At 41.6% G+C, this 18,150-nt stretch overlaps 1 protein-coding gene across 4 annotated transcripts in view; it reads right to left on the reverse strand.

Annotated features, from left to right (window-relative positions):
- dock4b (dedicator of cytokinesis 4b) overlaps positions 1-2,823 on the reverse strand; it is a 112,942-nt gene extending 110,119 nt beyond the window's left edge. For 3 of the 4 annotated variants that reach the window (XM_071501782.1, XM_071501781.1, XM_071501780.1), the window contains exon 1: positions 2,495-2,822. In XM_071501782.1, coding sequence (XP_071357883.1) covers positions 2,495-2,531 — 37 coding nt within the window. In that variant the 5' untranslated portion in view covers positions 2,532-2,822. Of the gene's footprint in view, positions 1-2,494 lie in introns of all 4 variants that reach the window. The other variant, XM_071501779.1, reaches the window with a different exon arrangement.
- Between the last annotated feature and the right edge of the window lie 15,327 nt (positions 2,824-18,150).

Consider the following 18,150-nt stretch of genomic DNA (forward strand, 5'->3'; position numbering starts at 1 on the left):
ATTGATGGTTGTTACTGGTGTGAGGTTATTTTGTCACATGGGTAAACATTTGGTTATCCTGCAAAACAAGTGAGAAATCTGGAGACAAGCCAATGGAATATTTTGCTTTGTCACATGTAATAACAAAAAAAATGTAAAGTCCTTAATTCACAAAATTATCTGACCAACACGAAATGATTTAAGTGGGACTTTCTGCTGAGAGTCAGGGCATCAGAGTACGTTGTCATGAGTACTTGATAGACGGTCAAAAAGCTTTGCACATCTTTCTGACGTCACAGCTGGAGCAAGGCCTCATCCGACAATTTGTGCAACTTTCTCACTTCACGTGAGGAGGTGAGAAACTAAGCATGGTTTGAACTTCTCTCTTTGGTTTCGTTACGCTGCTACCTCTGACACTCTTAGCGATTACAACCAAGACAGGATGTGCACTTTTACCCTCATATTTAGACGATTGGATCACTTCTGACTTCCAATGTGATCAGGATTTTGTCCAAGCTTCTTCTCTTTTAGTAGCATAATCCAGCCCTTATGATGCCCCCTGAAGCACTCAATAGTCTGTAAAGTCTGCATTGATCCACTTAAACAGAATGAATGACATCCTCTGCAGACACTGATAGAGAATGTGCTGAACCAACAAAACCACAAATCAAAGGCACATCAACTTGTCTTAACTCTGTTATTACTAAAAACTAACCTGTGCCTCCTAACAGCTTCTCAACATATCAACACGTGTGTGTGTGTGTGTGTGTGGTTGTGGATCATGTAAACTGAATTTCACAATAGGAAAACACCCTAGTTCCTTCCTCAAGAAGGACCAGGCCACAAAGAAGTGCACCGCTGCCAAAACATGTCTTAAAAAATAAATCAGAGCCAATTAAAAGAGTCTTATTGCAGTTATTGAGGGGAAAACGGATAAAGAGCCTTAATCCAATTAACAGGGCCCCCTCTAGCCGTTTGGGGACAATGGCAAGTATTTAGCCTTCAAAATAAATGTCCTCCTTTTATCCAGCCAAGTGAACTTTGACAGGCGGAGATGGGTTTAAGTAGCTAAAGAGAATAAATCTATCCTCCCCTTATCAAAAATATAGAAGCTATGGGCTCCAGGGTACTCTGCCCTGGTCAGGATTAAGTGTAATATAATCTATCTGTACAGTATCTGAGATCGGGTCTTTAGCACATACATAGACGAGACAGGGAAACATGTCTATACAAGGGGAAAATGTAGCAGAGCAGTCAAGTGACCAGACTGCAGTGTGACAGGGAAAGGCCAAAGGCTAGTTTCCGGTTCACTGTGCTTCGCTGATTTCAGGTCATGGTGGCAAGGTGGCACCTAGTGCAGTTTTGGACAAGAGGCAGCATTTACACAAGCCTTGGGGCGCTATTATGCAACCACATATGATACATGCAAGAAAGCAAGCACAGAAAGGGGGGGGGGGGGGGATTTAGCACTTATCAAATCACAGTTTTATTAGTTTTAACTGATTTTTTTACAGGCCCGCTTTTTTTTTTTCCCTGGCATCCTTGCAAGAATTACAAAATGATTACTGGCTCGTTTTCACCAAGGCTGTGGGATCATGTAGGGACCAGAGCATCACACACAGAGCAGACCAACATCTCTAGGGAATATTATTATGAGACATTTAAGCCGCCTCTCAGCGGCCGCATCTCAATGAGTCTCTTTTTTAGCGAGTAAAGACAGGCAAAGAAGAAATTCCTGCCACACCAACAGGACAAAGTCTGTGTGGGATTTTTCTCCCCCCCCCCCCAATCATTTGGCTTTGGTTGCGTTTGTTGTCGCTTGTTTGTCTCACTTCACTGTTTGATCCAGAGCCACCGACAGATTGGAAACAATGCGCTGTAGGAAACACACATTCCCAGGACCCCACAAGGTTTAGAGCAATCTCAGTCTTATTTACACAACAGAATTCATTAAGATACACCCGTTGCTTTTCTTCCAGATTTGCCTTTCTTTCGAAGAATTAGCAGAGGTTGGGGAAAATGTACAGACATCCAGCGACTGGCTGTGGTAAGCAGCTGATTTTTTTTTTTTTTCTCCCCCATTCAAACGGACACAGTGTATCAAGAGCAAATACACAGCACTTCTGAGTCAAAATAGCTCAATAGTTTTTTACCCTGTCAATGCAAAGGGGGAAATAGGGCAAAGCACCAGTGGATAGAGGGGGAAAAAAAAAAAAAAATCAAAATGTGGCTGTTCATTTGGCCAACCATGGGGGGTCAGAGCGACAACCTTATGCTTTGCAATGTGGCAGTCAGATGAAATCCAAGCTCTCATCACGGGCTGTTAGAAAGAAAGCCGATGCCGCCTTGCACAAAAACAATCACTCAGTAAAGCACTTCGCACGGGTGGAAATCATCCTGCGCGGGGGCCAGCTCACCTCCACAGACCCATCCACGCATCAACACATGCCCTACGGCTGACTGCGAGTGAGCGCAGAGGACGGCACTTTGAAAAACATAAAGGCAATAAACTTACCGACGCCGTATTTTTCATGTTCAGTAGGTATCCACATGTTTACGGTCGGCACATTTAAGTGAGCGGTCGGAATAGCAGCGAAATGCAGGGCTCTGGTGCTGGGTAACGCATTCTATTGGTGCGCTTTCCTCCGGTCTGTGGTAGGAGTCATTGTTTAGGTTACAGGGAGAAAGCGCCGCTGCCGCTGCTGCCGCTGCTACTCGTAGTGGTACGGAGGCATGCTGCTTCAAGTGCCGTCGGAAATATGACAACTAGTACATCAGCGCACTGAAAGCCCTGTGAAATTGTTGTTTTTTTTTTTTGTGATTTCCAAGTTGCATGACATTAGGGGGTGGAGAGCGTCAAAAATGATGAAACTACATGATATTTAAAATTATGTTTTTGAATAGGTTTTTGTATTTTTATTCTTCATTTAACCTTTCACCCTCAGCTGATTCGGCAGAGAAGCACTTGAAAGGTGATCTGTCAAAGTGTTTGATGATGGGAACAATTGTTTAAGCTACGTGTGATACTTTTCCTCGTTATCATTTTTTTTATCATTAGCTGTTTTATAGACTGCATTAGCATTCTGTGAGTGTACCCCTGATAGTCTGCCAGTGGTCTACCATTCCCACTATAAACACACCTGAATAATAATAATAATAATAATAATAATAATAATAATAATAATAATAATAATAATAATTGTACAGGCCAAGAAATAACAGAAATAACTTTCCCATCCTCTTCTGATGAATTTCTGCTAGACTAGTGCATTTTATCACTGTCTACCTGTTTAATATTGAATCAAATCGATAGACATGCAGCCTAGCTTATTAGGGAAACACAACAAGTAATTGTTTCATTTTTTTTCAAATGCTTGCTGAGAGGTCCAGTCTGCTTGAATTTTTATCTCACACAGCGACATGACTGTCCGACTGCCAGCTGAGATTTACATATGCGAAAGAGAGATTCCCGAGGAGTACTTGAATGCGACGGCACCGCCAGCGCAGTGAGAAACGAAAGCAACGCATTCTGGGACTTGTAGTAGCACCCAGTGACGTCAATGAAGGCCCCGTTAGCATCTTCGCATTTGAAGGCACATGAGGGTGTTGTTCTGTTTTTGGCCTTGCTGCTGAGAAAGTATTTTGCATGAGACTATGACAAGTGATATTCATGTAATTTCCACAACACTGATGAGCAGTAGGCTGAGAGCTATTAGTTGATTTTTGAAAGACAGAGAAAAAAAGAACCTGATGAATGCACTGGTTTACAGGGGAGCTCTGACTGTCTCTCGAGCCACAAAAGCCCCCATTACAAAGACTTTCCATTGATATGCACGTTACAGTCCCCTAATATCGGGGTATCGGTGTAGAACATGACCTTGTAACAGTGGAGAGTCCTCTCTTGGACACACAGGCGATCTACTGGGACAACTGGTGCATGAAAAATACATGAGACTGTGTGAGGACGAAGCAGAAAACTGGAGGGAGTTCCACAGCCAAAATGAAAGAGTGCAACACACAGCTCTCGATGTGTGTGTGTGTGTGTGCAGGAGAGAGTGAGTGTGTACATGGCTGTGCAGTATGTGGGTTGAGTGCATGTACACTCAGTCACACATTTTTTATGAGCAGGCTGTCCTCACCATTGCGTACATCCATATTATTCATACATTTTCCCTTTTCTTTCATTCTGGATTAACTCTCATTATCTGCCTGGGTGTAGCCGGTGTTGTGTTTGGGTACAAAGGAGTTTGGTAAAAACCCATCCTAATGCATGCTCATTTCCCATGCTGCAAATGGTGCATTAAAATGCTTTGAAGTGTCAAATGTGCCTCTCCTTTCTCTCTGTCTCATCATCGCTAGTTCACATGTCCACTTACCCATCCACCTTTGTAGTTTATATGGTGCATTATAAATGGGTGTGCCATGAAAAAGCAAGCAACCCGAGGGAGGCACGCTGCTGGCTTTGTAGGTTAAAGTGCATACCATGTGCTCAGGGCATCATGGTTCCCTTCCCCTTTTCTCTGCCCTGTTTCTCTTACTGTACACAAGCAAACAGTATGCAGAGTAAAAGCCATGTAATAATACATCTGATTAAAAAGCGGACTAGAGCGTAAAGCTGGATTAATTTTACAGTGTGTTTCCACATTACACATCCTTTGATTTTTCTGATTGGAGGGGTGGGGGGTTGGATATAGGGTGTGGTGGGGTGTGGTGGCGTGGGGGGGGGGGGGGGGGGGGGGGGGGGGGGTTGTTGGAATGTGAATATATGAATAAATCATAAGAAAAGAAAAGTAAGACAGAAACCCCATGGATTCATCCCTGAGAGGACAGCGGAGTGGAGCCAGTGCGCTCTTTTAGAAAGTGGAAACTAAACCGTGTTCTACATCAGAGAATCAATGCGCAAACTTTTGTAGATTTGTAGAACATCAAAATTCTTTATATATTAATGCAGAAATAAAAGGAAAGGGCTCCTTGTGCTTAATGTGTAATTTTTCTTCTGAGTACATTTTGTGTTCTGCTTCATCGGAACAATTCTCCACTGCATTTACGGAATGCAATAAAAGTAAAAACAAACACAAGTTGCCATTGTGCTAATTCTACATATATTTACCAACACATTTACTGTCCTTTTGGTGTCTGTGAACCCATGTGCCACTGTGAGCCCACAGACTGACAAAGAATGATGAAGTGGCAGCTAAGGGGCTGAAGGATAAAAGGGTGCCATATCTGTTCACTGACCACACTGTGAAGGGATTATCATGGTGGATTGAAGACAGGTCAAGTCACCCAGGATTCTGCTCAGGTGCTCTTTGTCCTTCCCTTCGTCTCCTCTTTCCTTTCCCCTTTCCCTGTGTCCATTCCCAGTGTCCTCACATTTCTCCACGCTTCATCAGGGAGACCCATATGTTTCCTGCCGGGTTTCGTAAGGGATGCGATTGAGGATGATGGAGGGAAGACGGAGTCGGCCATTGCCACAGACAGTCCCACTACCCCAGATGGGCTCTGTAGATTGCTCAGCATTTCTGCCACTCAACCACCAGTCTCTTTTCATCTCTGGCCCATGGGCACAAATAAACACAACATCTGTGACACATAAGTCAAAATGGTCAGAGTGAAGAGAAGAGAGGAGAGGGAAAGAGGTCTGTACTTCACTTTAGCCTCAGCCTGGACTCCACTGCTTTTGGAACATAAACAAGTTGCATCCAACAAAAGAGATTAACAATGACATGGTCACTGATGCGTTTTAAAGCCACAGTAGAGCCTTCACGTCTCATTTTGGGACAACCCTGGTTTCTGTTTCGTGTCCTCTCTTTCTTTCTTTCCTTACGGAGCCCCTTTGGCTAACAAAAACGACTACATGACTGCAACTGGTTTACTGTAAAAAAAAAACAAAAAAAAAAGAGACTGCACAAGGCTGATTTAGTTTGCTGGTCAGTTGGAGCAAATATGACAGCGGCTTATCTCAAGAGAACACTGCCTATCGCCTCTTCTCAGCACTTCTCAGCTTTGATTTAATTCACACCAGGAAGTGTAGGTCAGATGGGGGAAAAACATATGCCTCCCTTAGCTCACGCGCAGCATGCAATATCCTCACCCCCAGTAGAAAGAGGCTGCTAAATATAGCCAAGAAAATAGGCTGTGCCTAACAAGAAAAACACCCGTCTTTGTATATTGTTCTATATGAAGACTGAATTTTACCACCCAATACCCCTGATAAAGTTTCTTCATACAGGAGTGCAGGTCTTAATTACTTTGCTTTTCCTAGACAGCACATTTAAGGGAGCTTAGAAAGGGATTAGTCATTTGCTCTTTCTATATATTGCACATAATGCCTTCTTGGGACATAATCTGCCCATAAAAGCCCATTCATATCCAGTAAAAAACATATGAAGACTAGTCAGAATGGGGTTGAAGACGAAAAGTGCTAAGTGTCTACTGCAGCTTTGAGCAGAACGCTAACATCAGTATTCTAACACACTCTCTGTGGCAATGCTCACTGCTCACTGTTACCTCAGTTCAGCGCATGAGGAAGCTAACTTTAGCTAATCAATGCTAGAAACAAAGTAAATCACAAATGTGATTTAAGCTTATGGAGGCAGAAAAGTCATCGGGTTCAGCAAAGTCAGTAGGATTCATCCTCTGGGGTCCATGAATATCTGGACCAAAGTTCGTGGCAGTTCATGCCATAGCTGGTGACATATTTCAGTCTGGATCAAAGCGGTGGACCGACAAACCGACATTACCATCCGTTGAGCTACACATTCACTGTTGCTAAAAGTCCTTCAAAAACAGTAAAAAGTTATTAATTGCCAGATATCTGAGCCTTACTCTTGATAGTCTCCATCTGAACAACATGAGCGATGAAGCAGCATACACAGATCATAGCAACTCTGGATGAGAGCAGCGTATCAGCTCAACTTTTCCTCCTCCTCTCCGCTGGGCCTTCACTTCAAACCTTGTTTTGGCTGGATGTAAAAATAGACCTCCTCCGTCTCCCTCCACAGCATCAGCACGGAATGCACCACGGATGATTTTTCATAGGTTTGATATGCAAAGCCGCACTCAGAAGTGATAAAAAATGATTCGCCGTACAGGGATGGATCCTGTCACCTGCAAGTGTTCACCGTGGGAATCAAAAGACTGAAAAGTACAGTGTTTCCCCTCATGTTATCTCTTATCTACTTTAACCGCCTCTCTGATACACCCAAAACGTTTACTATCAAAAAGCTCATGAGTCACTGCAGACGAGCAGGATCCATTTTTTTTTTTTTTCTCTTCGGCTAATGCTTGTGTTCGGCTGCTTTTCCCCTTTGAAACGAAATCTTTGCTCCCTCAGTCACAAAGTGTTTCGGTCCTCAACATATTCCCAAAGCACAAAGATCTTTGATGCCGAAGGGATCTGAATGCTGATCCTGTTTCAAGATATCAACAAATGCAGTTGAAAGGAACAGCTCAGTCCTCTTAACCAAACCTCATCTGTTATCTGCTTTGGTCTATGAAGTGGTCTTTTTCAACCACTTTCCCTTTAGGAAGCTTCTCAATAGACAAGTACTTCAACTGCCCACAAAATGTATCATGTGGTCATTTGCCAACGTGACAACAATCAGGACATTTCATTTAAAAGCTTGTGCCACGATATGATTTCGAGTGGTCCTCTAGTCCATGAGGACCTCAGGTACTTAACTCTAAGTGTCTGTCCTGACAACTACATGCTGTACAATCCCACTGTGTATTGTTAGTTACTTTAATTCTGAGCAGAGGATCTCAGAGAATAAAATTATTTTTTGAAAGATCCTGTACTTAAAAAACAGAGGTTGCAAATCAGAAAATGGTCATATTAGTAGGTTGGTTTGGGAAGACTGACAAACAGTGTTGTCCCACAGACAGTGGCACTATTGGATGTCAAAGACAAACAATTGCCTTTTGTTTAGAAAATCATCTTTTCACTTTTAAGTAGCTGTTCTGGAGCTTTTGATCACATAACACGATCTTCAAAATCAGATCATGTTTTTTTAGTACTTCAACAGCTTCTCACCATGTCTTAAAATCTGATTTGAAGTTCAGATTTGATTTGGAAAAACGTCATTTGAAAAAGTAATCACCACAAGGTCCATTTAACAGCTATCTGGAGCTTTTAATCATATCATATGATCTTCATCAGCAGGTGGAGTTTGCCTGTTGTCATTTATAAAAAACACGAACATGGTGCATCTTTGTTATGCTCTTCTGTAGATACAGTGTAGATGTATAACAGGTGCTGCGATGACTTTGACTGTCAAGACAGTGAGACGCTACATTGGACACATGGGAAAAACTTCTCCTGATACATATTACTGAGACGAGTTGTAACCATAAAAGCTAGAGTACTTCATTTCTTCAGGTAACAGTTTTTGGTTCATGGTAACAGCAGGCCACAGACTGGGCATTTATGAGTGTGTTTTTATGACTAACATGCTCTGCTGGGCCCCCACATCCCCCATGCTGTTGCACATTGTGGGTGCAATATTACAGTATCCAGCCACCTGGACCCCGACTCCCACCAGCAAAAACATAATTGTGCCTGCGAGTGTATGCACACACACACACACACACACACACACACACACACACACACACACACACATATATGCTGGACAGATGGCTGTCATAAATGGCTGTATCTGTTAGCAAGTTGAAAGCAATCCTTGGCAATGTGTCCCCTCCCTACACCTACCCACTGACCCACATACATGTTTCATCTCATCAGCTGACAGCACACGCACACACACACACACACACACACACACACACACACACACACACACACAAAACACATCAAACATTATGTCCCAATAGTAGTAACTTAACCTAAACCTAACCTAAAAATAAAATAAATAAGAATAAATATAACGATAAGCATAAATTAGTGTATGGTTGTTCTAAATGGTGTACACAGGGATGTAGTAGCGGTATCTAAAGAGTTTTGACTTTGTGTTTGTGTTCTCTATGTTTATGTGCTACGACATGAGCAGCAATTGTTAGCGTGCCTGGCTATCAAACTGTTGTTCTACACTCTTTAGATAAAAACATTACATTTCTTACAACTGTACATTTTTGTAATACCAGGACTTATGTTAACTTTTTGCCTGGTACACACAGACTTAGACTCTTGGTCTTAATTTATCTAAAAACCTTTTTAAAGAGTTCCCATTGGAAAATTGTGAATTTCAATTGAAAAAAAATTGAAGAGTTACCACCACACCGCTATTGCTATAACGCACGAATGGAAAGTTTGAGCTTGAGGCATAGCAACAGTCACAGCAAACAGTAAGTTAAACCAGTGATTGCACACTCCTGGATAATAAAAAAATTAACATTTGTTGTTTCATCAGATATCACTTGACTTTCCCATGAAAAATCATCTCGTGTACAGGAACTGACATTTCATATGCTAAAAGTGGATTATTAGGAATACAGAAGTTGAAAAGGATAGTTAGCGCAAGAGTCACGGAGTCAATGAGAAAACAGTAGCACCTATACAGGACCAAAACTACATTGACAGAAAATAAACCATATGAATAGAAGAGTAATTAAGAAGAATGAAACTCTACTTCAGCTCAGTTGATTTGATCCATTTATTTTGACAGTATTCAAGAGACATCATCAGATTAAATAACACTGTTAAGAGTGCATGTTTAGCAGTGCGCAGACATGCAATCTTTTGTTTCTACGCTTACTCATCTCTCTGAGTCATATCTGTAAAACCACAGACCAGCAATAGCCTGACAAGCTGTAAGTGTTGTTTGCTCTTTTCTGGTCAGTGTTTAGCTGTGCTATCAGCCTGTTGGTCTGTGGGTGTTGGTGTGAGGAGCAGTCTGTGCTGCACTGACTGTAACCGCTTCACCTACGTACTCTAATCTCCATGAAGAGGTGGTGTATAAAATTTACTTGCGGGTGAGCTGATAATTTCTGCTTTTCTGATGCGTTAGGCCCTCGGCGCATAAATATGTCATGAAGGGTGTGATTACCATTGCTGCATGCTTACATGGACTAATAAGATAAAAAAAAACAAAAACATGCTGACACATAGAACTGTTGCCTATGACACCTCTGACAACATGGGCTGGAATAACATACTGTAACTGCTAATGCTTAGATATGGTTGACCGTGAGCAGTTAGTTTAACTCTGGAAAATACATGGCTGCAGGAAGTGTGACCTGCTACCCAGAAAAACATTAATTTCCATATCTCTCTGCTTATATTATAGAGATTACCATGTCATGTGTGATCACAGCGAATATGCACAGTATGTGGTGTATAAAAAGATGCACGCTTGTGTACATGTTTGCATGACATTAATGAGTTCTTCCAAGTCACACATGAAAATTATGTGCGACTGGCAATCAGGGTTCCTATGTATTTGCCAGAAAGCTAAATTAATTTTTTCATTTCACTTTTTTATTGTGACAAACTTACAAATCTTACATTACCGTTCTTGATTTTATTTCACTGAAATTTGGTGGGGAGATAACCCCAGGTCAACGTACCAGTTAATTTAATTTTGGCAGTGATAAAAAGCTGGGATTTCCGACATTATGTGATTATCTTCCTCATTATTGTAATGGTGAGCTCATACCACTGTGGGAAGGTCTGATAGTCTCCTCTCAATCAGCTACCAAAGAAATAAAATAAAATCCTGAAGAGAAATGATAAACAAATCTAAACTGTTATAAAGGAGACATTTTTGCTGAGAGTTGAGAATCAGTTTTACCTTTATTTACACCACAGCTTCAAACTGTTGAAGACTCTAAACAAATCAAGGCCATCATGAAGTGCTATTGTTTTGTGTGTATAAGGGTGTGTGTGAGAATGGTTGAGTAATATAGAGTGGCGTTGGCTTGTCAGCAAAACCAGAAACAGGAAAGACTAATCTGGAAAGATAAGTCAACAAAATTACAAATCACAGCAGGATATGAAACAGCCTAGATTTACTGCACTGGGAATCTCTATGAGCCATCCTGTCTCACATGTTGTATACATATGGTCATTACGGCCCTTTGTGCTGCACATAAACTAACATGGTGTTAATAGAAATCCTGAATTAAAATATTTCACACGTCTCTTTTTTTTCTTTTCTTTGCTTTCTTTTTTTTTTTTTTTTAAATCAAATGCTGCCGAGCAAAAACAACCACAATCATGAGATAGAGTTTAGCATTACTCTTTATCTTACTGAACTACTTTACAGGCAGATGTTACATGTTAACCACAGGAAATAATCAATGCTAATTTAAGTAAGAGTGTAAATTCAGCACTATGTCAGTTCCTGTTAAAGGCTGCAGCGTCAGAGTCAAGTGAACACTTTTTATTGGTTTCAAACACTCAGCCCAGAACCTTATCGGTTCACTCAGTGAGCAAACAACACTGCAATCGACACTTGTCAATACCAAATAATTGTCACTGAAAAATCAACATTCATTAACGCTGGAATATTTGCTGCGTGCGTGCGTGTGTGTTCCTGCACAACATTTTGAGCATCAAATGTTCCTGACACATTGTTGTTACAAGTTGGGGAAAGGGGTTAGAGAATGAATGTGACGCAGTGGGAAAAGCATGGCAAATGAATATTATGTGTGTGTTTCTGTGGGTGTATGCGCTTTCACTGCATTAAGGCACAGATGAAAGCTGGTGGAGGGAAGGTCTGTGCCTCCTGGCTCTGTGGGAGACACACCAGGCTTTACCACGATAACCCCCTGACAGTGAGGTGAGCTGGTCTGTGAATTGCTCTGCAGACGGCAGTGCAATACAGAGATATCCACATGGATGCAAGAGCAACACACAGGGGCTGTTTTAAGCAAACAGAAAACATAAAAAACTGACACGACAGGGGTAAGCAGAGCAAGATGAAAAAAGAGAACTGTGTGAAAAATTATGAAACTGACAGAAACAAGGACAGACTTGCAGTGAGAGGCGGAGAGAGACAGACAGCCATGGACAGATTTGCAGCAACAGAGAGACAGAAAAACAAACACAGATCCATTCTGCCTCCCACATCAAAAAGCCTTCTCTTCCAAATGTCAGGGCAGCTGGATATCAGGCCTGCCTATGCTCACCGTGTCAGGCTCATCTGCCCTCCTGGTTTGATTGGCTGCCTTTAAACCGTGACTGTCTTCTGCAAGCAGATCATGCACCGCCGTCTTTTATTGTTCGTATCTGAGATGCAGCTGAAGGCGAGATGGCCATTTCTCATTGGAGGAATTGATGTATTAGGGGCTGAGCGAGCGATAGAAAGATGGACAGACCTGGAGATACGTACAGTTGGAAAGAAACAGCGGCTGTGTTCCCATGATTATGATTTACCACCCTAGACAATGTATGTTTAACCCAGATGGACCAATCATATCTCTGTTCTCGCCATTGCACATTCTTCTAAGGGGGATAGTAAACAGACCATTCAATATGCGTAACCACAATGCTGTTAGATGAGCAGGGCTTCAGTTTATCTCTGTGCTTGGGTATTGCTTTTCACCTCCTTGAGTGAAACTGAAACCCCTCTACACTTCAATAAAATGATACTGCTTCAACTGTGCAAATGTGGATAGCAGTTCGCCCTTTAATCCATGGGATAAAAAGCAACAAACTGTCATTGCCTTTATAAGACCTCCTTATTTCCCTCAAACACATTTGCTTCTCTTTGTCTATGTCTCTCTATCCCCCTCCCTCATCTCTGGCCTGTCAGGAAGAGCTGAATCCCAGCGGATATTCTTTTCTCCTCCAACTGTCACAAACGATGACATAACCTTTAAAAGCCCTATGGCTTGCTTTCTTACATCAGTCTGCTCTATTTCCGAACAGCAGTCTGCCATGATTGCAGCAATTTTTCACTGAATGCTCAGCCCTCTCTATTATTAACCGAACATGGCGTGTAGCACTCTAAAATGAAGACCAAATCAATAAAATCAGTACAGCGCATTGCAACGTCTAAAAATGGTAGAATACACCTCAATATGGGTCTGGTATTAAACTATCAACAGTGAGAAAGCAACTTGAGTCACACACATCGGTTTTTATCTGACTACACATTCTGCAGCTTGAAATCTTTCTCCACTGTCATATATTAAACGATGTGTTAGAGGAAGAGTTCAGTAGTTTGGGAAATATGCTTTTTTTGCTTTCTCGCCAAGAGTTTGGTCTCATGTTTGTTTAGTATAAGGCTACAGCCATTAGCCAGTTAGCTTAGCTTAGCATAAGCAAGAAACAGAGACTGTTTAATTATTACATTATATCTGGTTTACCTACAGAGGAAAAGGGTAAAATCTCAACGACAAAATGTGAACCTACGCTGATTGATACAGCAGCCTGTCGGCAGTAGATTATAGGGAAGTAAATTCCTTGTCAATATTGTCGGCCATCTTGGCATTTTCATGACCATTTACGCTGATACATCCAAACTTTCAGGTTTATTTCACAGATTTATTGGTTTGTGGGCTCTTGTCACTTGGTTGAAATTGATTTCCGTTTCCCTATTTCTTCTACGTTGTCTTTACATTGTGATACACTTCATTCTAGTGGGAAGTATAAAACTATGAAAGAACCACATGAAAATGTTTCCTAACAACAGCTGTGTGTGTTCCCTTTTGTTTGGCCTCAAGAAACAGCTCCAGGTTTATGTGTAAAAGTGTGAAGTTGTAGATTAATGGGAGAACATGTGCTGGACTATGTCTTGGCTACGAGCAGCAGCTCTTAAGGGGCTTCTGTTTATGTAAAGGTTAAGCAAATGATATTGTTTATTAGCGAGTGCTGTGCGACGGATTTTGTTTCCTTCCAACAGAGCCGGGCTAGCTGTTTTCCCTGTTTCCAGCTGCTGGCAGTAGCTTCATATTTTCCATATAGATATGGGATTTGTATTGATAATTTCATCTAGCTCTGTGTAAGAAAACTAACAAGCTTATTTCCCCAAAACATCTACCCTTTTTTAAAATACACATACAGTATACGCTGCATACTACAAAGCCATGCATTCTATCTATTTTTAGTCCTGCGGCTTGTAGCAGTGTGTTAGCGCGACTAGGAACATGCTATGCAAAGTTGTATTTACCTGAGGTCAGTAGTCACAAACTGGCAGCGCTTTGAGGCATCTCATTGGGTTATTCACCTTCATGCTGGAGCTGTATAATGTGACTGCATATGAAGGCGGCACACATGGAGGCATCTGACATAAAGACCCGTATTCCCTGTGCCCTCTAGCCTCAGGCCTAGTCACGGTGCTTTTGAAGATACGCATACATGCCTGTTAGCAGCTCACATACATACACGAAAGCACACACCAAAATATGATCTATGTATCTTTGATCTGTGTGCAGGCTGCATACATTACCAGAGTGGATTTGTAGTAAAAGCACCTTGGAGGAAGAGAAAGCTGGAAAATTATGAATTCTCTGGCAATTCTCTAGAGGGAGTTTGGGCTTTATTATACATGAGGCAGGTTGGGGGGGTTGATTGGATTCATGGCTGTCATTTTTCTATGAAAGGTGTATTTTTACAGTGAAATATAAAATATCAAAATAATGCCAAAATAAAATTAAGCATGTTTTGTATGTGTACAGATAAAATGATAAATGATGGTTATGGCTTAAAAAAACATCCAGATGTTCCAGTCGTGTGTCTGAACCACTTTCACCAGTTTAGTATAAGACAGCTGATCAGAGAGACTGGTACAGAACAGTGTCAAAAAAACAGATCTTGTCTCTTTGTATTGCCTAATCAGGGGCAGACAAGGGTCCACACACAAGCAAACACATGTAGGGTAAAACACATGCACATAAAAACAAACACCCAGTGGCCTCAGCGGGACGCAATAACACTCCAATGAACACTTGGCTAGTGCTGAAATCAGAATCAATAAGTGAAGAAGAGAAAACAGACACATAGGGGGAGACAGATAGTGTGAGCGCAAGACAGAGAGGCAACAGGAGAGACTTAAGCATGATGTAGATAAAGGCAGAAACAGACACACACATGCAGACACAGACACAGGTAAGAAAAAAAAAACAAAACATGATGTACACATAACTGAGGTGTTTTTGCAGGGTAGCCATGCTGACTCTGTGCCAGGACTGTTTTATGGAGCTTCCTTTAGCTAATAGCAACCAGGCTGCCAACAAAGTATCCAGGTGGGAAAAGACAATGCTTCCTCAGCCAGCTGTTAACCCCCCCCCCCCCACCACCAACAAAAATAAGAGCTGCTGTTATCCCGCCTGAACACATTATGCGTAAGAGCCTGCAGACCAAACAAGACAGGAACAAGAGCTGTCTGCTTTATGGAGGATTTTTTCCTGGAACCACATCAATAATAATATAATGTGTAAAAAGCACTTTAAAAAACATACAATAAACAACTCTTTACATGTAATTTATCTGCTTGTGAAAAGTCATTTTAGTCCATAAATGCAATTGAACTAACATTTTGATACGAACTCAGGCCTTAATGGATGGGGCAGAAGACAATCTCAGCAGCATATGGACAGCCAGAGCTAGGCTCATGCTCATTAATCAGGAAGTTTAAGAAGGCAAGTGAAAATATAATTACTTTCATAAGAAACAGTTTCAAAGGTCAAGTCAAATTGGAAAAAGAAAAAAGATAACAAGGTTTCTTCAAGACAAAGAGATAGTGTAGCTCGAAAGTGTGCCTGAATCTAGAAAAATATGTGAATGTATATTAATGTAATGTGTTAAGTCACACTTTGCAGATATTAACAAGCTGACACAAACACTAAAGAAACACAGATATGTGTGCTGGTTGAGAGGCCTAAGTGTGTGTGTTGTGTGTGTACCTGAGGGCAGCAGTATCGGGGATAGTTGTGGGAGTATGGGGCCCATGGCCCTGCTTCTGCCCACGGCCTTACTGATCACACACACACACACACACACACACACACACACACACACACACAGAGAGACAGAACAGAGTGAGGGAGGGAGAGACAAGTGAATTCAGCACTGTAAAAACTACAGAATTTAGGATGTAGGATAATCATATATAATCATAGGTTATACATATAGATATTTCCACTGGATGTGTTTTGTGTTTTGTGTAGTTAACACTGGTGAATAATCTGCTAGGTTCTGCCATTTCCTCATTTGCAGCTCCTGCTGCAGCCCTCTAAGACATGATACGATGCTACATGACTAAACATGACTTCATCTGACTAGAGACAAGTTACAAAGTAATTCATTACATTAAAGTTAACCTTCAATATGTAATTTAACATGATATACTCTTATACTTCAGGGTTGTCTCATTCTCTGCTCTCTTTTCTTTCTTTCTGTCTCTCTGAATTACTGAGTGCCCACTGGCCTAGCAGGCATGCAGCTCCAGTGAGCACACAGTGGTAATAATTCACAGTCAATCTGTGCACTGGACCGCCACACAGACTCATTTAAATACTGCCCACAGCCATTACTGTATTTCTCTGTCTCTATCATTATCCATATTTCTCTCCTGCGTTGCTCACTTGACCTTCCAATGCTTCCTGCCATGATTGTTTTAGTCTGTTTGGTTTTGTTTTTTCTTTTTTGTTCCATCACTCATATCTGTATTCACTCCCTCACTCCTTCACCTCTCAATAATTATTTCATCATAGCTTTCATTTCTCCTACTATACCCTCATACTCTTAACATTTATCTGTTCACCCAATCCTCAGAGCTCAGGGGTGAGTTGCCAGGCTGCCAGGAAGCTCTGATTCACTTTTCTTTGTTTGTGGCCCTTGGCAATAATGTTAGAGCTCAGACAGAGAGAGCAGCAAGGGCCGTGTCAGTGTGGGAAATTACTATGCCATCAGGATGCCTGGGTGCACGTACTGACTGAATACTGAATGAAAGTGTGCAGAATTACATGTATAATACATCTACAGTCTAGTATCTTTTGTGTGTTTTGCACTCCTCCTGTGCACTGTATAGGATCCTGCTGCACAATACAATACTGAGATATTGTGCGCAGCTCCCATCCATCAGTTTCTGTGTATGTTCTGTACTGGGTGAATGAAGCAAATCAAACATTCATGATGCTTCATGCACATACTATACTGTGGCAACTGAAATAATAAGGGAATGCCGTCTTGTATTAAACAGGACAAAATGATAACCTAATATATCAGTTTACCTCTAACCTGGCCCACTGATTGTAGTGGATTAAAGCTGCCACCTGAGGGACAAGTTGTGAATACAACTGCAGCAAATGGCAAATGTGATGGCAAACAATGTATATATGCACATCGAGCAGTCATGAAGTAACATTTGCACTGGCTCCTGATTAATGAAACTCCAATAATGACTCTCTTTTAGCTGTGTTTGGCCTTCACCATCTCCTTCAGAAAACATCTTGCAAATATGATTTAGTTTTATGACCTTGCAGGGATAACACAAAACTCTTACATGTGTTCGGTTGGTTTTTTTTTTCTGCAAAAGAGAAAACACTACCAAAGGACAACATAGACCCTGAGTGAAATGTATATTATTATAGCTGTTTGTATCATTCACTCCCTGATTCCAAAAAATATACTATTTGGTTTCCTGGAAAGAGCAATGTGGATCTCAGTGCACCACAGGAGACCATTTGCAGCGGTTAAGGAGAGAGTGAATGAGTGAGAGAATTGGAGCATAGTGAGGGATGCAACCTGGGTGTCACAATCATCTCTAGCTGCTGCCCATCTCTCCCCATTTCTCTCTATTTTTCTGTGATTCTCTGCTCTCTCAATGCTTACCCCCCCCCCCCCCCTTTCCTCTTTTCTTCTCTCTCTGCCCCAGTGTTATAATCCTCCACACAGCTGCAGGGAAATCTAGCTCAGAGTACCCATGGGCTGTGTTTATCCCAGGCTTCAGGCTCTCCAGGCAGACAGGCGAGAGAGAGAAGAATCCCCCCACCAAGCCTCACTACAGGTTCACCGGAGGTTCTCATGGCTTCCCTGCATGCCACCCTGCAGTGCACAGTTGGTGCTGACCTACAGAAAAGAAAACACCATCATGGACGGGGGATAGTTTGGTTATATAGGATTGTTAATCTATAAAAGCAGTTATGAAGTTTTTATATAAATCTGTAAGACTTTCTTGAATGAATGTGAGATGCTGATGTTGTTTTCCCCAGTGGCAGGTTTGTTAGAGAGAGCTAATATTGTCTGAATGAATGGTACATGTA

Source organism: Trachinotus anak, unplaced genomic scaffold, assembly GCF_046630095.1.
Source record: "Trachinotus anak isolate AG129_WGS33_773 ecotype Australia unplaced genomic scaffold, CSIRO_AGI_Tana_v1 ptg000018l, whole genome shotgun sequence".
NCBI lineage: Eukaryota > Metazoa > Chordata > Actinopteri > Carangiformes > Carangidae > Trachinotus > Trachinotus anak.